Genomic DNA, 23,686 nt, shown 5'->3' on the forward strand with positions numbered 1-23,686 from the left:
CTGGTCTTTCTTCTAATCAGCAGCAGAGCTCTAATGATGGACACAATCCATGCAGGTCGTATTATAAATTTGCCATGACGCAACAGAAGCAGCATCAGGAAACTTACTTTTGCTTACACACAAATAGACTCACACTTCACTGGAAGCTCAGCTGTAAATGACAAAATATACAAGAAACAACCAACCGGTTTAATGCTTAAATACCACAGAAAGCCAGAGAATTTTCTCAACATAACCAGTCCCATCTGATAACTGGAAAACTAATAAAAGAATTCCAAGTATTTTCTACTTTAAAAAAAATATAAGTACCTGAACCACTGCTAGTTTATTATTACATTTATCATATTACATGTTATTTTAATTTCAACCAACTAATAAGCACAGGAATAAAAATATTTTTTGAGATTTTTCATACTAGCAATGTATGATTTTTTGCAAATCCAGTAAAAACTTCCAAATTTCCAAAGTCCTTCTAAATTAACCAATGTAGACTAATTAAATTAAATAAGATTAAATACATGAATAAGGAAAAAAAAAAAAAGCATTACATAAAACCACAAATTATAGCTTCCTATTTGACAATGGACAAAAGGAAATCTGAAGGAAAAAATGTCTTTCTGAGTTTCTGAAAGCACAAAATGATAAATTTAAGCCTCTTATTATGTTCTAACATCATCTTATGAATCTAAATCTAAAAATAATTCTTTTTACAAACATGAACAATTTCAAGCAGCAGGAGCCAGAGGCTTTTATGCATTTATACTTAAAAATAATAAATTATTAAATGATTAAACAACTATTTTAGCTCAGGAACCCATCTAAACCAGATTATTATGGCAATCATTGCATATTTTCATTGTAATAGGTCACATTAAAATTGTAAAGTACCAGGTATGGTCTTACAGATGTCTTTGGCAGCAGGTGAATAACAACATGTAGCTAGCTGGGAATTCTTTCTTTACTATGGTTATCCAAGAGTACAGATTATATTGTTTGTACATTAACACATAAAGAACAAAGACCTGCATAGTTCAGAATCCAAAGCAGCTACAAATGTGTAGATTATTATCCCAAAAAAAAATTAATAGAGTGGTTTAAGATTTTAGTTCTTCAGTCCTGCAATTTAAAAAGCAGGTTGGCCAATAAACTTCATATGGTTCACTGAACTATCATCTGTGTTTTAAACAAAGACAGCATAAACAGGTAAATAAATTAATGTCTGACCTAATGGTGGGACCTTTAGAGACCACCTGACAGGCCACTGGGAGCTGCCTGCAGCTCAGGGGGAATCCCTAAGCTGCACTGTGTTTCTAAAAGGCACGTCTCTCTGGACACATTAAGGTTTATTACAGATAAACAGTGTTAATAAGCAATGTGGATCTCTCAGGTGAAAGCTACATTCAATTGACGGGCTCCCAAGTGAATGCACACCTGCTAATTACTAAAGCACCATGCAAACACAAGGTGTGAGGCACCTTTCTCACCTGCAGCACAACAAGTCCGAATACCTGCAGGATACAGCAAGTAAATCTATTATATTTACATCTGTTAATATGATGGTAATTGACCTGAGGAAGGCAGTAATACCTCGTTTTCTGAGGTTAAAGGGTTACTACACACACACACACACACACACACACACACACATATACTATAATGCTTTTTTTTTTAAACTGTTAATGTATTTTCTTCTATTTATTGTTATATTTTGTTGTATTGTTTGGATTGTGTTGTTACCTTTATAGTGTTTTGACTTTGATTAAATTAATAATAAATTTCCCCCCTCTATAGTTTAAAAAATAGCATCAAATATCGAGCACCAGCCTTAGTATCGGTATCGAGTTTGAAATTTCTGCATTGTGACAACCCTACAAAGCACTCCCCCAAAAATGGCTGTACACAGCCTATAAAAATTCAGCTTTCCATCTGGGATTTTCTCTACTGACTTGTCATTATTACCACAAATTAATTTCTCTATTCTGCCCTTAAGTGTAGACTTAGTTTTGGTGTCAGTTGTTTCACAGTTTAGCCCCAGAAACTTTCACAAACGAGCACACAAAGCATGCAAAAAGGTCTTGCAGTGGCTTCATGTACAACTTTTCTCATTGGACATTTAAAGTTAGACATGCAGATTGCATATCCTTCTATTGGATATTTGATGCATCAGTCCTGCTGTGGTCATCTTATTGTAAGCTCTGCATCAATCAAATCACAAGTATCCAAAAGTATGTCGCATGTGCAATCACTTATACACAGCAGTTGTGTACATAGCAAAGTCTGTGAAGAAAACAGCACACTATCAACCTTCCAAGAGGTTAACTGCTGTTATCTTACCACTGTGTACATTTTGCAACTTCTTTGAATTGTCATGCATAAACCACAAGAGTCTGGCTTCTGGTAAAAGAGCAACTCTTGTTATGCACCACTGGCCTTACTCCAGAGCTGTTATGGAAATAAAGTTACAACTGCAACAACTGACAGAGAAGGGAAACAAACTGCTACTAAAAGTGAGGAAGTCCATTTATCAAAAGGGAAGTACAGAGGTACGGGGCAACTTACTGAGGGAAAGTCAAAATCCTTCTGGTTGACTAAGTTCAGGACATAACTGATCCGGACCTGGTTTGCAGGACATGCTATCAGGCAAGGAGGTGTGAGTGTGCTCATGGCAGCCACAATGGTCTGGAAGGAGAGAGCAGAAGAAGAAAACTCATTTATTTAAAGAGTATCATACACAACAGCGCCATCAATAAATGTGTCTGCAACGAGTCAGAGCTGCTTTTACACAGGGAGACATATCACTGCTACACACACACACACAATACACATGAATACTAGTAAATGATCCATACAAACTTCAAGCTGCATTATTTGAAATGAATAAAAGATGGATGTCTTACCTCTATAGCTTCTTTAATGTTGTTTTTAATGTCATGAATTTTTTGTTTTTTCTCCCTGTGGGGAACAAAGAAAACACGTGTGCTTTAAGATGTTTTCTACACAGAAGCATAAATTACAAACATGTAGTTTCATCAACTAAAACCAAGAAGGTCAACAACTTATCACTTCACCTACATGATCATAAAATCTGATTATTATTACAAAAAAACAAAATAATTGTATAACATGCTCTATAAAACAACAACAAAAAAAAAAACACTTATTCAAAGGGAATAATTACTCTAAAATAACAGTGAGAAGATGTTTTGGGTCTTTTATATTGGTACCAGCAGCTTTTTTCCAGGATATCTTCATCAGCCTGGAGATGAATTTCACCTGACATCAGTATTATGGCGGCTCCAGATGCACTAACACCCTTATTTTGCTGAGTAAGAACAACTGCTATTCTTTGTTTTTTTTTTTTTTTGACTGGGTGAAACTAAATGAAGACAGAAGATAAATACAACACTGATATTTATTAAACACCAACCAGTGGGGTGCAGCGTATGAAGGAATATTACTGCACATTTTCAGGATTTTTTCATGTAAAGTTTTTAATCCCACAATGATGAACCCAAAATGGGAAGTATTTTGTCCGTTCAGTGCAGACAGAACAAACAGCGCACCACCACACGACGTGGCCATTTATGCAATCTGGCTTCGCTGATATGTGCAGCAATGGTCTGGTATCACAGGACTGCAAGTGTGATAAACTCCTTTAAACATCCTGATGAAAATCAAGAATTAATTTGACACTCAAATTTCCCAAAAAGTATTAATCCAGATCTGAACTGATTTCCAACTAAAACTGTGAATCGATGTGTAATAAATGCTTCCTGACTTGAAAACAAACAAAAAAAGAATTAAATAAAAAAATTTGACTATAGATATTTATATATTATCTGGATGATACTAGCAAAATATAAAATATATTTAAACTGAAAGGTCTCCTAGTGCTTTAAGGGGGATATTTAAGGTTTTCAGGAATTCTTAATAAAATATCCATACTTGGAACTTTTTTTTTTCACCATAATTCAGATGGTACAATATTTTTGTTGACTTTTTTTTTCAAATTGTTATAACACGAACTTTATGATGATCAGTTCTAATCATCAAAATTAAAAGAAATAAACATTTGAAATATGTCTATCTGTGAGGAATGAATGTCTACATTATACAAATTTCACTTTTTGAATGGAATTAATGAAATAAATCAACTTTTTTTTATGATATTCTAATTTTATGACAAGCACCTGTATATATCGTGGAGCCACGGTTGCAGACCCCTGGTTTAGAGTTAGTAAACCAAAATTTACTGCATTGTCTTCATATAGCTGTAGGCCTTCTTTTAGAGGAAAAGGACATAACAATGCGATTAATCTCAGTATTTCATGCCATTAATCGCAATTAAATATTTTAATCGTTGCCCAGCAAAATACACACACGCACAGACAATTGCAAGAAAACCAGACAAAAATAGTAAGATGTCTCACTTTCAATATTTAGGATGTTTTTTTTGGTCTATTTGAGAATAAATTACTGGTTTATAAGATTTGTAACTAACTGTGTGCTGTTTTATTTAATTTTACAAAACACCTCAACATTTTTAGGCCATTTTCATACAAATTTCACATTTTTCCAGTCAAACTTTGGTCATCATAACAATGATTTAGGTTTAAAGACTTGAACTAGGTTGAGCTTCTCGTAGTTCGGGGTCAGACAAATATTTTATTCAGTATTTGGAGAAACAGATGTATTACATCTAATTGTTACCATTTTTGGTACTGGATTTAAAAGAACAACATTTGATGATAATAATAGAACATATTTAAAAAATACTGAAAACATCAGATTTTTGCTGAATATTTTCAATGCATCTATAAAAATAATGAAAAAAGATCTGAATAAATGACAGCCAATGTGTTTTGTTTCACATTTACATAAAATAATATTTTTTTCTACGCTCCAACTGCTAGATTTTGACTTGTATGTTGACAAACATTTGACTTAAATTTGCATTTTACAGGACGGAAATAAAAATACAGAAGTACATATATTAGAGATACTACAGGTTAAGTGTACAAAGAGAGTAAAACACTGTGATTTTCTGGTTTAAAATATGCGTAATAAGTTTTTATTTTTCTTATGTATTTTTAATGTAGCATCACGGTGTGTGTGCGAGTCTTTCAGTTCATTTCATTACATCTGAACTGTTGCGCAAATTTTAATAAATTACCAAAAGCAACTAAAAGCTCATGAATGCTGCTGTTTCCTTAACTACGTATGTCACGATTACTTAATTCTACAATAATCACGGTGTTAAACACTACGATTAATTAATCCTAAAGATCCCCCAATATCCATATTTTCTATAAAAGACTTCATCTGAACCACAATCAGTGCAACTTCCACACAGAACAGAAGCAAAGTTCAGTCAGTCTGCATATTATTTATGTGTCAAACAGTGGCTATTCTGCTAAAGGACAGCTGGAAGTCAAAGCTAGCGGTTAACTGGTTTTTCTAATGTAATGTTTAAAACCATCTTTATAACTTAAAGAAGTCCTGTCCTGTAGCCTTTTTTTCCATCTGTTCTCTCTGAGAGCAAATTCAGAGTTAACATGTAGGATTTATTAATTTATTCTTTACACAGCAGAGGAGACTTCGTTGAAATGAGACTTCTTTGTTACTTCACTTTGTTGTTATATTGTTGTGTTTGCATCAAAAGATAGAAATAAATAAAACTTAAAGACCTGTTCATGTGGTTTTACACATTTCTAAAGTAGGGAAATTAACACAGAAATATTGTGATAATCATAAAATTTTGATTATTTCTTTTACAATATTCGTAGAAAATCTATAATCGTGGCATCCCTAATGCGGACTGGATTAAATGTCTCCATTTCAACCAAGAATCCCTTTATTTCACTTACTAACCTGACTATAGCCACAGAAACAAACATTGTTCACACTGAGACCTCCACAAAAAAAAAATAAATAAATAAAAATAAAAAAAATTGACATTAACTGCCGTCTCTTCTCACCTCAGCCATACTAAACTGCTCACTCATATCTCAAGCCCTCCCTTTCTCTCATCTCTCTTCCATATTCCTGTGTCACTCACCATCATCATCTCCCAGTACCTTCCACTGACTGGTACGGACCCTGCACCCTGAGGGGAATCCCACTGAGCCTCATAGTAGTGAAATAAGCTCTGGAACTTAGCACAACTGGTGGAGTTGCAGCTGACAGTGGATTTGTCAGCGCACCAGAGCGTCTGGTTCTGTGAGGAGCACTGGTTTGACATGATCCAAAAATATGCACATGATGACGCTCCTACCCCCAAAAAAACCCTTCTAGGAAACAGAGGAATGATCAAGAATAGAAAAATGTGACTTTGGTTTCCATTGCTCCAACTTGGGACTGCGTTTTAGGAAATACACAATAACATAATGTTAGTGTTGTGCTAGAAATTTTAAAGGTAAAAGCAAGTTTTCTCTTCTTGCTGGTTGAGCAGGACAATTAGAAAACGGACTGGTGACACTTTGTGCTTTCCAAGAAGTTCTGAACTAGAGATCACGCCGTTCGTTATATCCTACTGCATGCTGCTGACATGTAAAACACACATCAGCAACATGTATGGACCGTGTGAGGATTTTTGCAAATACCTTAATTGTAGGTGATGTTAGATGTAGTGTAGTCCATCACTTTTTGTAGAGGTTATCATGAAAATAAAGCTACAATATCTCCCACTATTAGTATTATTGTAAGGCTTTCATTACTGAATAATGATCCTTTTCTTGATGAATCAATGACTGTTAGTCAGAAAATACTGAAAAAAAAGATTATTCCATGTGGTCTGAATCCAACTTTGGAGTGTTAAATGACTAGTGTTGTCCAACAAGCAGACCAAAACCATTAAAAATGTAGATCACTGTCATATACGTTGAATGGAAAAATTGACTTCTACCATGATCACTCACAGTTGTGGTAAATCCTCACAGAATCTCTATTTCTTTTCTTTTTTTTTTTAAGTTATGTCACCCTCATAGGATAACCTGTAGCATAGGCGTTTCCTATAATTTGTATTTCCTGAATATACCAGTCCTGCCCAAAACATTTCTTAGGAATTGGTGTCTAAGACCACGACCATCATCCAGTCATAACAAGACTCATCTTTCAGCTGTATTCCAAAATTAAAACCAGCAAAACCTCTTTGTTTTCATTTAGTGGATAAATTTGTTAAATTTGTGTAAAATTGCAGAACAAAACATTAGAGAACGAAGAGAAACTTACTCTGCATTGAAGCCATTAACGTGCAATATTCGCATCTGTTTGACTATCGTACTTTTCCCGGATTCACCAGCACCTAAAAACAGAGAAAAGCAGTAAAATAAAAAAAGAGCTCAATAGAATTGCACAAGCCTAAATGAAACGGCAAGAACTAACAAACCAGGATAGACTGGTGAGGTTCAGGAGCTTGATGCTTTGCTGGAAGTTCAGATTCAGCACCAAAGTTTAAGATTTTCTCCACAAATGATTTGAATTTCAGGGTTTTGATTCTCAGCACAGAGGTCCTAACTCAGGCAACGCTAACACCGTTTCTGTCATGAATTTTCCGACGTCTGCACCATAGAAGTGTGTTACACATCAACAATGCAGTGGGCCGATGGGGAAACCTTAAAAAACTAAAGCGCCAGAAACTCAATGTCTGCATTAGTGTTCTGTTTTACATTTAACTTGGAAATAATTAACATTTCTCTTTAAAATATTTAAAAAGTGTCAGTTAGTAAGCAAATTCAAACTAGAGTCCAAGTAAATCATTTTCATAGATTTGTATTGAAAGAAGTTACGGTTAGACAGTAGTTCCTTAAAACATGTTAGAGGGCCAAGAACTGCGTTTTACTCAACTGTGGAGTTGAACTGACAGTTTTTTTTCATCAATCGTTTGCTCTGGATTTTAAAGACAGGTCCAAAACCACAAATTTATAACTCAAGGGGACTTGCTGGCCTCACCCCAACGCTTCAGTATTATAAAAAGACCCACTAGGATGCATTAGCCTCAGGCTAGCAATTCACTTGCTAACTCTTCTGCCTATTTAATGGAAATGTGTTTTTTCTGGATGTCAGACCTTGCTAAACTTGGGCTGCTTACCTAAATTGCTGCTAACTACCAGCAGAGAAACAAAGTTTCAGCAGTTATGATGGGCAGTGGATGCTCTGTACACTGATTTAAACAGCTACAGAGCTAAAAACTTTAAAAGTTTATTAGCTGGGACTGGGTGATAAAACTATCTCAACATGAGTTGAAACATTTCGAAAACATGTTTTTTTGTGTTCAAACAGGGCTCCTTAAAAAAGAATTTATACTGCTATTATAACATCAGGAATTTACAAGACCAGTCTTAAAATGCTTCACGCCATGCGTGCATGCTGACATGCTGCAAATGGCTCATCAGTGACAATTTAAGCATCTGACAAAAGAATCAGAAAAATATGTGAACGTGAGCAACTTGATTGGGTGTACAGCTGTACTCAAACACATTTATGTTTTACTGTCTTTTTAAGGCATCCCCAACAACATAATATGGTCTAGTTTTATAAGTTTCGTTTCCACTGGGCTAGCATGTTTACATGCAGTTTATAACTCCAGTTCTAGTCAGACTAATCCAATAATTTGTTTATTTCTAATGTCATGCAGACATGCTCACCGAGACTAAAGGTGAACTTGTGTTAGTCCAGTAAACAGCTGTCGTAATTAATTTAGTCATTTGTTTACTTTCCAAAATAGCAAAGTCTTCTCTTACCACAGATCTATGTGCAGATTTATTCAGCTTCTCTTTGTCTGTCTTTGGCAAAGATTTCATAATAGAACAACCTCCCTCGTTTATACGCACCGATACACCAAATCAATAAGGGAAATTGCAAGGCTTGTTGAATTACACTGTTATTGCTACCTAAGCAATGTTGTTGCAACATTTAAACCTTTTTGGACCCCCTTTTTTTTTAAGTATTTTTCATTTTAATTTAAGAATTTTTTTCTTTAAAAAAAACACCTAACAAAAATATAAGCTACCAACTTCAGCCTACCCATTGGTCCACTACAAATATGTGAGTAGCCATTTTGACCAAGTAAAAGTTGCAACAGACTACATTTAAATTTCTGAGTGCAGCTGCCCAGTAGCTGCTTAAGACTTAAGACTAGACATATTAAGGCATTATAATGTTTATTGAAAAAAGTATGTCATATTAATACAAATAACTATAAACAAATATAAATACAGCTTTAAAAGTACTTTGGTACACAAGATGAGCTCATGATGAAGTTTGAGATGGTCAAAATAGCAAATAATATTGTGGTAATATTTCTTTGCGGTATTACTGAGCTATAGTTAAAATCAATTTTTTTCAATACACTCCTTATCTTGCAGAATTAATACTTTTAGTGCATTTTGCTAAAAATTCCTTGATGCAAAACACTTGGAACTCTTAAGTATTTTTATATAAAAGTCCTGCAGTGCATCCACATTGCAGGCCAAATACAAATAAATATTGTGGCATTACAGCTAGTGAGAATCAAATAACTTTTCATGATTCTGGCATAATAAATAGACCCACACTTGTCCTAGCAAGTGAAAAAGTGAAAGGTCCCAACATCTCTATACGTCAAAAGTTAGCTAGGCTACAAGCCTGCTATTTAAAGGCAGATAGTGTGTACAAATCTCAGATCAGTTTCAGATTAGAATGAGCCAGACAGGCATTAAAGGGAAGCTAGTAATCCTAATGGTAATCCTAATTTGCACGCTGAGGTTTAACAAGGATACTAGTCTTAACATTTGTAAAGTAGCAGGAAGTGGAATCACACATTTTGAAGTCCTAAATAACAAACATTTTGATGGGGCTTGGTGGAATAGTCATTCCCAGAGTGGCTGGTGTGGAGCATGCATAGGTGCATGTGGAGTCTGATACATAAGTCAAAGCGAAGGCATCCAGGATTCACGCTGTGAACACACAAACACGCCAGATCACAAGTAATGTGTGGACGAAGGAACAACCATGCAAAACATCTATGAGTGGCCTCCCAGCCTCTGCATGGTGCCTGAGTGTGCTGCTTTTACACAGATGGTGGTGTCTGTCTGTTTCCCCCACCCTCTCTCACATGTTCTGCAATCAGGCTCTATAATGACCCCTGAATGCAGACAGGCCTGTTTTTCCAAGAGTCTGATGTCAAGACAATGAACTGGTGGCGTAGTGACATCATGTCATTGCATCATTTGTTGATACCTCACTGTCACAGGCTGAGGAAGTGGTCATGAAGCGGTTTTCTTTGCTATAACCAGAAACAATGGCTGCACAAAATGCTCCACACATGCATATTTATGAGAAATAAAAAAAACACACCTACCTAATAGTAGTAGCCGGTGAGTTGCCCTGTATATCTGTTTGTCTTTTTGGAGCTGCTTCTCTATTTTTTTGTTGGCCTCCCTCTGTGCCTTCTCCTCATTTCGTTGGTCTTCAGTCTTACTATTGCCAAGACAGCCCATCTTCCCAGAAACCCAGCTCTAGGTTCAGGGGGTGGGGGGAGCAGGGTGGTTGTATGGTTGGATGTTGGAAGGGAGGTAGTAGGCAGGGTGTTGAGAAGAAAAATCAGCCAATCTTAAATTCCTGAACTGGCCCAGGAGAGAAACACCTGGCTCAAAATGGGTGACATTTATGTCGCCAGATGTCAAGTAGTAGATGGTGGGCTTCACCGAGCTTTGGCACTGTGTGGATGGATGGATGTGGGTTTTTATTGGCGATTTATCAGCAAGAGATCAGGAGGAGAGAAATTATGCCGCCCTCTCAAACACTTGATTCCTGTGTTTTTCACTGTAAATCCGCAATGAAGTCATCAATACTGATATAAGAGTGGATGTGAAAATTACAGGTTCTCGAAGAACATGAATGAAAGTCGGCAGTCCGATTTCCTTAAAGATGTTTGAAATTCAAACACTGGCTTTTCCCCCCTTCCTTTTTCTATAAATATTTTCACTCTGACGATTTTCTCAGTAAATGTCTCCTGAGCCCATCTTCGGCAGATATCTCACACTGCCATTCAATCCATTTCCACACACAAGCAAAGCCCTATTTTCCTCGAATGCCTATTTATTCTCCTTAATATATTTCAGGTTTATAACGGGGGCGATTGCAATCCGCTCTCCACCTAACTAAAGCACATTTGAGGGCGGGTGAAAAATATTTTAAAAATAAATATTTCCTCTGAAAATGACGGCATGTGAATCATCAGGCTACACGGGGCTTCTTTATCTATCACAATCGTCTTCTAAATACCTCACATCTTTTTTTTAAAGGATGGCTGTCGCTGTTAAGATGCCAGTAACCTTATCAATAATGTCCTGTTTTTAACCTATGTCAAAATTGTGTCCTCTCCCTTGTCAATAGATAACGCTGCTTTGCTTTTTCGGTAGGGTTTGACCAGACCACCCCCCTCCCCCCACCCCCCTCCCCCCAAAAAATAAAATAAAAATATAAAAAAGAAAGAAAAAAGGCCCCTTCTTCGTCCCTTTTCTCTCCGTGACGTTAATTTGTATTTCTCCTCACATCGGAAACCTTCTCCGGGCAAGCAGAGGCGGCTTTTGGCAGCTGGATGTCCTTGACTATAACGCAATATCCAGGTGATATTCGTGGAAATCCTGTTATTTCTCCGTTTGGCGCAGGTACAGTCCACTGTCAAGTCTCTCGCCTTTTTGTATTCCTTTTGAATCCGTATTATAGATTGTGGTTACATGTGTATGATACATGAACATACCGCGGTGTTTTCAATCACTCATCCCACGACGAAGCGGTTGTTTTCAGCGTCGGTAGGCCGCCGCAGCTGCTCCGGTGAAGCGGTCGTGGAAATGAGATTCGTTCCTTTGCCGTATTTCCCTGAATTATTTTGCCCCCTTTTTTTCTCTCAGAGAATTGTACATTGAGATAGATAGCGTTGAAGAGGTGGGGTGGGGCAAACGGCTCTCACGGAACCCTGGGAACGAATAATCATTGTCAAGTTTCACGAGACGACCAACTTATTTCCGGTTGCAACTTTCAAATTAAAACAAGCCTCAAAATTAAAAATGTATAAATAAAAAATGCAAATAACCACAATGCATATTTTTCATTTGCAGTGGGACATTATTTTAAATAATAACTTTGTTATTTTGTTTGTTAGCATATTTTCTTTTAATTGGCAAAATGTAATAAAAATATGTGATGAAATAGCTTGTGCTGTCTGACCCCTGAAGAAACTTTTTTTTTCCTTGTAATTAACAGCAGTTATGTCACAAAAGAAATATCATTTAGGCTTGAATTTGAAGTTGGAACAGAGCAATTTGAGGCAGAAAAAACACTAATGAGACAAGTGTGATTAACCTTCATCATAGATAACATGAAAAGTAAAAATATTTTTATTTAAATATTCATGGGTTTATTTCAGTGACTACAAACTACATTTAACATGAGCCCTGTTTAACTCTTCAGTAATGCAGGTTTTATTTTGTACATAACAAATACAATCAAATAGAAATCTATCAAATAAAAATCAACAATACCATCCATATCTGAATACTACTTATCTAAATGAAATGCTGCATTGTGAAATCATCTCTGGGTGCAGGTTCTTCTAGGTCATTGTACAAGATACTATCTCTAAAGCATTTCCTTGGTAGTACAAAAGCTGCCGCAAGAGATTATTTAAGCTAAGTCATTGGATTCTTTCTATCTGTAAGCAGTCTTCTGGTAGGCATTTAGTGGTGCATGTACTCTTCATTTAAATAATCCAGATAGTCCATGCTCCTCAGCAAATATTTATAGCAGAAATCAAACCCTATGCTCTGAAGGATTCATTTAAGAATCAACTTAGTTTTAGATTAACTCTAATCGTCTGTCTTGCAACTGGTTTAATTATTTTCCAGAAAAGGCTAAAACTTCAAGTTGTTTAATCCAAGTTAAGTGAGCTATAACCTACAATGTTGCCTCATTTAGAACAAATTTATGTCTTTAACATTAATCTAGTTAAAATCCATATGTCTATAACGTTACCATGCAGTTCTCACTGGAGCTTTGTGACTGACAAGTGCTCCAAACCTTCCTAAAACTTTGGCCCCACGAGGTCATGCATTTTCAGTCACAAGACCATCCATCCATGCTAAACCTATAATGTTATTGCTAAGTTGATTATTGCACCAGAGCTCAGGTGTCTTTATCCCAATGAGTTCACCCAATATGTCAACTTGTTTTGCCCAGGCAGTTGAATGAGTGAATGAATGGTGTTAAAATTAACACTATCTAAGCAGTATAGCCATATAAAAAAGACTCCTGCAGTTCTACAGAGAGAGGGGCTTTATTCTTTTAATTTTAATTGGAATCAGAGTGCGTCTGACTTCCGGTTTGCCATCACTTGACGCATGTCGATGGAGACGGGGCGATCACATGATTGCTGGAGAGTCAGAAGCTGAGGTACAGAAGGGGAGAGGCGCCCTCTTTGAAGCAAAATGGTCATCAACTTAGCCACCCAAAAAGTCTTCATCAATGCCTCTGAAAGCTTATTGATTACATTATCATAAATGATCCACATACATAAGCAAATAATTAATGCAATCAGATATATTTCTTGGGGGGAAAAGACAACAAAATCAAATATTTCTGATATTTTAATAACAAAACACAAGTGGAAGAAAATCAGTGGCTTGTATTTGTAACGCCACAGAAAAGGACTGTGTACATTTACTATACATATTCCCATAATAGATCACCCAAATTTTTTAAGATCTTTCATCATTTAAAAAACAAAGTTATCATCTGTCACTTCTAATTCAGCTGCACTTTGTCAAACCAGTCTAGCTGAACAGAATTTTATTAATATTTAAACCAAAAGTTAAAAACAAATAAATAAATAAGAAGACCCACAGTTTATGTTTTATAAAGATACTGATACTCTCAAGTTCATGACTGAAAGTCAACTTTAATGGTAGAACACACAGCTATTTAACCAAGCTGCTCTACTTCTATAGCCCCAATAGGTCACTGAGATTGTCTAGCCAGATGATCTTAGTGCAACTAAGGTCTCAATTTCAACATCCTACGGACTGAGCTTTCACAGTGGCAGTCCATGGTCTCTGGAACAGTCACAACTCAACATTTGCAGCCCAGAATCTGCACAGAATCCTTAAATCCTGTCTGAAAACTAATGTTTATGAAGAAGAGTTCAGATTGATTCCCATCAGGTTTTCATATTGTGGTGTCTCTTTGTTTAAACTAGATTAATTTAGTCAGTTTTATTGTATTTGTTTGCTTTTATGTTTCATATTATTGGTTTCTGTTTACTAAAAATCAACTTTTTTATGCTTGATAATATGTCCAGATGATAAATCATTAGCCATCAATATTGTGGCTGAGGATTTCTGCTTGAAATCTGCAGAAAAACACACCTAACTTAGTCAGAAGTCAGATAACTTGTATGTTCTATAGACTATTTGGAGGAAGCAGCATCAACCAATCCAGACTACATGCTGGTTGGGGCTGTAGCTATTTACTGGGTGGGGCTTAAGCAAGCTAGCACAAGCCAGGTTTAGAAGCAAATTCTTGTGTTTTTTTTATTCGGATTCAAAAATAGCAGACATGTCATGTGTTCATGACTGTGACAGCATGAGAATCCTTAAGCTTTAATATCTTACCCAAATGTGTTAGATTCAGTTCATCTGGAGACACATAGTGTCCCTCCAAAAGTGCAAGAGTACACAGGTCTGCAGTTATAATGTTTCAGAAAGCAATTTTACAAATTTCATACATAAAAACCTGGGTACTGCCACTCATCTAATTAGGTGACACTATTTCAACAATTTATCTGGGAGATATTGTAAATAGGGTTTAGGTGTTCAAAGAAAAATGGAGTTAAATGTTTTGGTGAATGTGAGCTGTATGTGTATCTATTTCTTTTTGCTTCAGAGGTGATTTCTAAGTGACATTAAATGGCAATACATTAAAAAATGACATGATTGATGATCATTCCTCCTGCAGAGCTCAGAACATTGGAAAATCCTTTAATTTTGTGCTGATCTGTTGATAGATCCCCCCCCCCCCCCCCCCAGATGTTGGGACTATTTCTGGCGTATTATGGCTGATAGGAGCGCTACAACCTGGATCATTCTTAAAAAGACTGAGACACACCTATTTTTACATAACAGGTTAGAAACAAGGAACGTGCAGACTGCATTAAGTGTCCTGCAAAAACAAACTGCAGCAAAATTAAAGTTTACCTTTTTTTAGCAATAAATATGATAAGTTGGGTGACCAGAACCTTTTTATTTAGGAGATGTAATAAATATAACCCTATCACCATGCAACCACTATTTAATTAATTCATCTACCAGAGGAATTTTATGAGATATGGCTATAAGTTGTTAATTGTTGCACCTTCAACTACATTAGATAATCTCTGATCCACTTGTTTCACTCCTACTAACCTCTAACCTTCTCCACTGCACTTTAAAATACTGTGATTTGCATGCTTGCACTTTGAAGCAAAACCATAATGGAAAACAATTCAAACAACTTATCAGTACACTTTGGAGAACATTGAGAATTAAAAGACAGTTGTGCTGTCATTTTACTCACCTGTTAGTGATCTGGATAACTAAATGTTTCTTTGCCCTTCCACTCTCATATGCATGCATGTAAACACTGTGTGCATCACAAATCGTGCATAGCAGACAAACTGGCACACACACAAACACCTTATTCCATAAATGCGTCAAAAGGCAAGTGCTAGGCTCAGGATAAAACACATAAAGGTCATCAGTGACAACCAAATGCTACTGTGGCTCTCTAATGAACCCCAACAGATAACAAAGGGAAGAGCTAATGGCTTAAATCACAGAAACAAGTTAGAGGGTAAATCCTAGACTTTCAAATCAATGTTATTCCCCTCTTTGTCACAAACTTCCTCTAGTCAGATTGAGAGTTAAATTTCTGTTTTCTCACTTTCTTTCTTTTTCCTTCAAAAGGGGACAGTATCTGGTAGATTCCCAAGCAGTTATACTGGTAAACTGGTATATACAGTACACAACAGTCTTTTGTTCCATGACTCAATCATTGTCAAATTAGGTAGCAGTGGAAAATATTACAGGGACTTCACGGACAAATCATTTGACTACAAGTGACATTTCAGTGTGCATGAGCAATACTGTAGATCCTCTGTCATTATCATGGTCCTCAGTCAGGTGCAGGAATATGTCAGGTTTAAATGGAGACCTCGCTGAACTGAACTTTATCAAATGTTGCTCACTCTGCAAATGCACCAAGGAGAGAAATGACAACAGATGACAACATTACAGGTAAAATTACAGCCAGTTTGTATAGTTCTTCACTAGCAATTATTCATTAACTGTTTTAGTCTCTGTCGTCTTGTGCAACAATGCCTCACCACAGAACAGATAAACACAGACACACACTCAAGGTGTGCAAAAGGCAAAAGTATGAGCCTGAGTTGGACACCTGTGATGTTAGAGTCCTCAGACAATGCTGCGACAAGAACTAGTCATTATTAGTGGAAATTGTGCAAAGCATTATGGTCAAGCATTATTACAGAGAGCAACATTCACAACATCAATTACAACTGACCTTGACCTTTTCTGGGTTGTGAGCTGTCTTGAACCATCACAGTGAAAATGTTTACTGTGATCTGATATATTGTAAGTTTTGGTTATTTATTTATTTATTTGTTTGTTTGTTTGCTTATTTAGTTGTAAAGAAAAAGACTGGACTCTGGAAAAATGGTCCATTAAGACTATTCTGAGCATCAAGTCCAAAAGCCAGGCTCTGTGAGGTTATGGGGTTGTATCATTGCTCCTGGCAAAGCTCATTTTTAGAGTAACTTTAAAGACATCTTTTCCAGGGATGTGCATGTATTTCTCAACAAGACAATGCAAAACCATATTCTGCATATGTCTGAAAGAAGAGGGAACTGGACTGTCTTACGAGGAGTCCTTATGTCCCCAGTAGAGAATGTGTAGAGAATTACAAAACAAAAATGCAATTACAACCCTGTGCTGGTGCACACTTTAAAATGTGTTTACAAAAAGAAATGGACCAAGATTATAATTGAATGACTTCAGCTGCTGGAATCCACAAAGTCATAATGTTCTTTAAGTGTTGTTAGAATATGTGGAAACATTACAAAGTGACAAAAGTTTACAGTCCCACTTTTTTAATGTTCTTCAGGCATGAGACTAAAAAAATGGATTTATAAAGTTGATGAAACAAAAACTTTAACATCTTACTACAAAGACTTACTAAGATAATATAATCAATGACTCGTTTTCTTTTCTTACTATCAAAATTAAAATGCTTATTTAAAAAAGATACAGCTTGTGACCATCACAGTATGAATAACAAAATTCAAGATCCAGTTTTCTCAATAAAACAATATTTAGTATAGACAAATGTAGATTATTTAAAATGTTTTGATATTTCTTCTGAAATTCTTTCTTTCTTTCTTTCTTTCTTTCTTTCTTTCTTTCTTTCTTTCTTTCTTTCTTTCTTTCTTTCTTCATCATTTGTCTTTTAAATCACATATGAAAGAGGTTTCTATAGTAGCTTTCCTGTCCAAAAATAAGAATAAAATAGAAGACTGAGGAGAAAAGGTTTTCAAATAACCATCTCTTATGTTACGTTATGCTTCTGTTTTTACTCTTTGATCTTGAACTCACCATTGACTTTAATGTGTTCCCCAAATTTCAGGTAATTAGTTAATTTTACTGCACTTTCTTTAGATTTGGTTATTCTGGACTTAAGAAATCCTGACGTGAAAATATTTACAACAAACCTTGAACGGCAAAGAAATTGACATGTGTCATGTTATGCCTGCATCCATCCTCTAGATGGCGGCATCGCTCATAGTCTATTTTATTACTAGATAGACACAAACTGCGTGGCCAAACAGTTCATTTATAAAACACAGGTCCTTTGTAGAGCAATAATGGGGCATTTACAATGCAAAGTAAAACAGCAAGTTTAGATTGCAGTTTTTTAAACTTTGTTTATTACATTAAGTGAACATACATTAAGTGCAGGTTTAAACTATTCATATTTATTTACTGGTTGTTATCTGACAATAAGCAGAGAGACTCAGCGTCCATCCATCTTCACTACACTTCCTTCTTGCTTCCTGTTTCTGCTTAGTTGTACAGCTCATAGATATCTTTCATTAAGCCAGTATGATAATAATGTTTGGCTGGGCACTATTTCACTAAGTGTTTTCAGCTACAGCTGCAGTTAATTTACTCATTTTAGACACTAAAAAAAGAGTGTGCCATCAACTTATGGAAGTTCATTCATTAGGTTTGCATAGTTTTAAATAAAACAAATTACTTTGGGATTTGACGATGTATCTCTTGTCAATGCAAATTAGTACAGTACCAGCCAAAAGTTTGGACTTACCTACTCGTCCAAAATTAATAGGTAGGTGTGTCCAAACTTTTGACTGGAACTGCATTTTTATTCCATACACCACACAAACAGATGTGCAACAAAAATAAGACAAATTGTTAGAAATGGTTGGTTTGCCAAGATAGTGAAACATAAAGTTAGAGCTTCATGAAAACAGTTTATAATAATAATAACCTGCCCTTCTCTTCCCTGTATTTTTTATTCCGAATGTTGTGTTTTTTGCACATTTTCAATTGGGGTGACATCCTTACATCATTGATGACATCATTTTTGGTCCCATATATATAAGACTGGTGGGCGAACTGAGAACTATCTCAGACTCCCCAGCTGTTGTGTGGACTGTAGGCCGATCATCATGCGTGAAATTGTACATCTGCAAATTGGACAATGTGGCAACCAGATCGGCTCAAAGGTGAGACTGAATCCTTCTGCACTTTAAGTTATCATATGTACTAAAATGGACCAAAAACTGTCTCCACCACCCAAATTGAAACATGACTTTCTAGAAAAGTATTAGTAACACATCTATTATAAAATGAAATATTACTAATATATATCATTCAAGACAAATAACTTAAGCTTTAATTGCATTATATGACAATGTTGTTGTGCAGGATATTTTGAACTGTTTGCTGTGTCACTCACAATGAGTGACACAGGGTGTTCCCTGTCAAGTACTCAGGGAACAGATAAGACCCAAAGCGAGACTGACATGGGTGGGACATTTTTATCATAACTAACACAAAACAAGAGAGGGGAACAACATGACGATAAAGCTTAAGCAACTTATGGTGCTTATTAACTGAGAAGAAAGCCTAAAAATCTGTTCTTCGGGTATAAATTTACTTTTATAATTCTTTCCTCTCAGTGATCCCCAACTGTGACAGTCAAGGCCAACACCCTGCAGGTATTAGATGTTTCCCTGCTGCAACACCCCTGATCCAAATTAAATAGATCAAGTTCTGCACAAGTTTGCTATTGAGCCATTAACTTGAGGCAGATGTGTTAAAGCAGAGAAACATTGAAAATCTGCAGGACAGTGGGCCTTGACGAAGTTAGAGTTATTCAACCGGTCAGAACAAGACCACAAGATCCTCATGAGTAACGATGCAGTCCAGCTCAGACATGAATAAACTGGAATTAATTTAACATCCACATAAATGCTGAAAATCAAAATTTAAATCTCCACAGATGTATGTACAGAGAAGCACTCATAATTTAAACATAAAAATTGTAAAATGACAAAGACACATATCAATGGTGAAAAAAACACCTCTTTTTAAGCAAACAACTCAGCTTCTGTTGGTGTTACAGTAAATATTTTCTTTTTTGTAGTTTTGGGAAGTGATCAGTGAAGAACATGGGATCAATGCAACAGGCATATATGAAGGAGACAGCAACCTCCAGCTTGAGAGGGTCAACGTCTACTTCAATGAGGCTCATGGTACTACAGAAGAATATTTGCCTATTCAGACATGTATTTGTACTGTTCTTATCAGATATTATTCTTAAACTGAGATGCAAAGTGCTGACATGTTTAGGTTCAGAATGTCCATTCCCATTTCTTATCACTCTGTTTGCAGGTGGAAAATATGTCCCCAGGGCCCTGCTTGTGGACTTGGAGCCTGGCACTATGGACAGTGTGAGAGGAAGCCGCATCGGGGCTCTTTTCAGACCAGACAACTTCATTCATGGTCAGTCAGATAACAAATCATTCATACTGTGAAATACCTCATGAGGCTGTCTTACAATTATTGTTTACTATTTTGTATGTATAGAAATGCCAAAAAGACTCATACCATGTCAATGCAAGAGGGAAATGTTGCATTTATTCCTGTAGGAAATATATTTTGATCTACCAAAAACATTACACAAAAACACAATAGAATTTCAGGAAAATATTAAATGCTTGGATCATAAAATATCCATCAAAATTTGCTGGAGAAACTGAGCGTGATTGTTCAGTTTACAAATAATGCAACTAGACATGGTAAAGCACATGTATTCCAAGCCTTTTGCTCTTTTATAATCTAACCTCTAACCTTAGCCTCAGCTTTACAAAAGTAGCTTACATCTTGTCCATATAATCTTTAAGGTTTCATAAATCATTGTGAGACGTGTGAGGAACAGCATGTTTTTCATTGAATGAGTGATAGAGTTAGAGATGCACTACGTAACTTTCCAACCTTACACAGTACAGGTAGGATGCTCAGTTAGGTGTTGATTGGGGTCCGTTACTGAGAAAATCTGCCCAAGTTCCACTGTGTGTCTTTAAGAATCCAACAATACCATCAATAGCTTCAGCATTTTTACATATTTTTTCTTATTTCATTCGATCTTAATGCATGTGTTTGGTTGACCATCATCTCTTTAATGTGGTGTTTCAGGGAACTCAGGAGCTGGGAACAACTGGGCGAAAGGCCACTATACAGAGGGAGCTGAGCTGGTGGAGCAGGTTGTTGACAGGGTGAGGAACGAGAGTGAAAGCTGTGATTGCCTCCAGGGCTTTCAGTTGGTTCACTCTCTTGGAGGTGGCACTGGCTCCGGTATGGGCACCCTCATAATCAACAAGATTCGAGAGGACTACCCCGATCGCATTATGAACAGCTTCAGCATCATGCCGTCACCTAAAGTCTCTGACACTGTGGTGGAACCTTACAACGCCACACTGTCGGTCCACCAACTTCTGGAGAACACAGATGAAACCTTCTGCATTGATAATGAAGCCCTTTATGACATCTGTTTCCGCACATTAAAACTGACCACACCAACTTACGGGGACCTCAACCACCTGGTCTCCATGACCATGAGCGGGGTCACGACATCTCTGAGATTCCCTGGACAACTCAACGCTGACTTGAGGAAGCTGGCTGTCAACATGGTGCCTTTTCCTCGTCTGCACTTCTTCATGCCAGGCTTTGCCCCTCTGACAGCACGTGGCAGCCAACAGTACAGAGCCCTGACTGTGCCTGAGCTCACACAACAGATGTTTGATGCCCGCAACATGATGACTGCGTGCGATCCAAGGCGGGGGCGCTACCTCACAGTTGCAGGTGTCTTCCGTGGAAGAATGTCCACCAAAGAGGTAGACGAACAGATGCTTGCAATCCAGCAGAAAAACAGCAACTACTTTGTTGACTGGATCCCCCATAACGTCAAGGTCGCAGTGTGCGACATCCCACCCAGAGGCCTAAGAATGGCCTCCACGTTCATTGGCAACAACACGGCCATTCAGGAGATATTTCGCCGAGTGGGGGAACAGTTCTCCCTGATGTTCAGGAGGAAGGCTTTTCTCCACTGGTACACAGGGGAGGGTATGGATGAAATGGAGTTCAGTGAGGCAGAGAGCAACCTCAACGACCTGGTGTCAGAGTACCAACAGTACCAAGATGCTACTGCTGATCTAGGTTGGGAGGCAGAAGATGAAGATGAGGAAGGACCCTCACCAACAACAGCAAGACAGATTCAGTCTCGGACGGAAGTCAAATTGGAAACAGTGATAGAAACAAGCAAAGAAACTGTAGATGAGTAGAGTTAGAGTGCACAGGATGGAGGTGATTCTTTGTCGCAAGGATGTAGACAACGTACAGTATGGGGTTGGTTGATCTGAAGTGGAACTCTTTCGTTAATTGTTTAGGTTTCACCTGTGGTTTATTTCTAATTTATTAGTTCATTCCCTTTATTGGATACAGGTTGATCTGTGCCAAATATCAAGCTTCAGTGAGAATTATCAACTTATTTGGAGCTTTTACTTGCAGGTTAGCTGAAAAAGCTGACAGATGCACCTAAAATAACACAATGATTAACCACGGTTGGTAGTCTAACATTTTATTTAGTTAGCATTTAGATCAAAATTACATATAAAATATGCTTTCAGACATTTTCCGCCATGTGCCAAAGTAGTTATAAATGTGTATATTTTTAGTCTTGACTTTTTTTTAAGCATATTCTTTTAAGTTATTTCATGACATAAGCTGTATGTAGATTCTATAGTTTTTTTTTGCCAACTTGCTGATTTATAAAGGTTGTAGCTTGTAAAGCTTGATTTGTGCTTATTCTTTAGACCAGTGCAGTTTTATGCCATGAATATTAATACCAGTGTGCTTGTTAGCAGCTGTTTTTTATTCAGCTGCACTGACTCTCTGACAGGGCTGTTATACTAAAATACTTTACAACTACACCAAGCTTTAGATGCACATTACAGCCATTAGATTTTGTGTGTGCCTTCCTTTTTTCTTCTTCTTTTTTCATGACACAGATATATTAAAGGCATGTTCATTATCTCTTTAGGTGTTTTTTATTTCATGTTTTTTATACAAATCTACAAGAATGGGTATGTATATCATGTATGTCTTTGCAGGGGCCAAAAGTCGTTCATATCTACAGATGTACCAAAATTCCAGTTTTATAAGTAAATGCACTGCATGCATTCAACACAATGATGAAAAGTCACCTCATTTACTAAAATTACTGCAGCACAGAAAAGAAGGAAGATGTTAGACATGTTATGTATCACAATACTGAGGAGTTTGAGTCTATACAGAGACTAGCAACACCATGAAGACAGCACATAGGCACAAAGGCAGAACAGGTATTCTGCTGCACTATGAATAAACCATAGATAATTAATGCCTCTTATATTTTACTTTGATATTTCACAAAGGGGTTATCTTTCAGCCAAGTTGTTTGCCATGTGAAGCAAGCCAAATGTATGTAGAGGTGCACTTAATGTAGAACCATAAATGAAGCTCATATGGATTACTTCCTCTGTATTGTCATCATCATCTGAGATTTATTAATAATTACTTTTTATATCAGCATTATTAATGTTAATATGTGATAGTGTTAGAATTTTCTTATTTCACAAGCTGTTTTATATACTTTGGGGCATAAAATTTAAAAAAGTAAAAAAGAAGCATACAAGTGTTAACTTGAACTTTGATTATAATTCTGTGACATATTTCTGCAATAATATTGATTGTTCTTTTTTTAAAAAAATATTTGACATATTGGACATATTTGAAAGAATGTAAGGAAATTATTGTAGCTTGCAGTTCTATATAATCCACTGCTTTAAAGATAGAATTGTGATGTTTCATCTAAACGCTACATTTTTTGTATTCTATATAATGATAATAAAAAAAATAGTAAAACCTAAGTGTGATGCTGTCTAACAGCTGAATGAATATCTATTAAAACACCTTGAATATGACTTTCTCTCTTCATCCAGTTTTATTTTCAGTGGTACAGTAACTAGCTGCTGTGT

General features: G+C 36.5%; 2 protein-coding genes across 2 annotated transcripts in view; one reads left to right on the forward strand and one right to left on the reverse strand.

Moving 5' to 3' along the window:
• LOC121636239 (guanine nucleotide-binding protein G(s) subunit alpha-like) overlaps positions 1 to 11,415 on the reverse strand; it is a 30,065-nt gene extending 18,650 nt beyond the window's left edge. The window contains exons 1-4 of the mRNA XM_041979581.1: positions 10,340 to 11,415; positions 7,231 to 7,303; positions 2,898 to 2,952; positions 2,560 to 2,679 (exon numbers count right to left, since the gene is read on the reverse strand). Of these exons, the coding sequence (XP_041835515.1) occupies positions 2,560 to 2,679; positions 2,898 to 2,952; positions 7,231 to 7,303; positions 10,340 to 10,478 (387 nt within the window). The 5' untranslated portion in view covers positions 10,479 to 11,415. The remainder of the gene's footprint in view (positions 1 to 2,559; positions 2,680 to 2,897; positions 2,953 to 7,230; positions 7,304 to 10,339) is intronic.
• A 7,331-nt stretch (positions 11,416 to 18,746) lies between these two features.
• On the forward strand, positions 18,747 to 23,632 carry LOC121636238 (tubulin beta-6 chain). The gene is made up of 4 exons (XM_041979580.1): positions 18,747 to 18,832; positions 19,756 to 19,864; positions 20,004 to 20,114; positions 20,808 to 23,632. The coding sequence occupies exons 1-4, from the start codon at positions 18,776 to 18,778 to the stop codon at positions 21,950 to 21,952; spliced, it is 1,422 nt and encodes a 473-aa protein (XP_041835514.1). The 5' UTR covers positions 18,747 to 18,775; the 3' UTR covers positions 21,953 to 23,632.
• Positions 23,633 to 23,686: the final 54 nt, after the last annotated feature.

This window comes from Melanotaenia boesemani, chromosome 3, assembly GCF_017639745.1.
Source record: "Melanotaenia boesemani isolate fMelBoe1 chromosome 3, fMelBoe1.pri, whole genome shotgun sequence".
Classification (NCBI taxonomy): Eukaryota; Metazoa; Chordata; class Actinopteri; order Atheriniformes; family Melanotaeniidae; genus Melanotaenia; species Melanotaenia boesemani.

Coding starts and splice junctions, on each gene's coding strand:
- LOC121636238 (XM_041979580.1), top strand. CDS start 18,776: ATGCGTGAAATTGTACATCTGCAAATTGGACAATGTGGCAACCAGATC. Junction 18,833..19,755: donor GCAACCAGATCGGCTCAAAG/GTGAGACTGAAT, acceptor TCTTTTTTGTAG/TTTTGGGAAGTGATCAGTGA. Junction 20,115..20,807: donor ACCAGACAACTTCATTCATG/GTCAGTCAGATA, acceptor GTGGTGTTTCAG/GGAACTCAGGAGCTGGGAAC.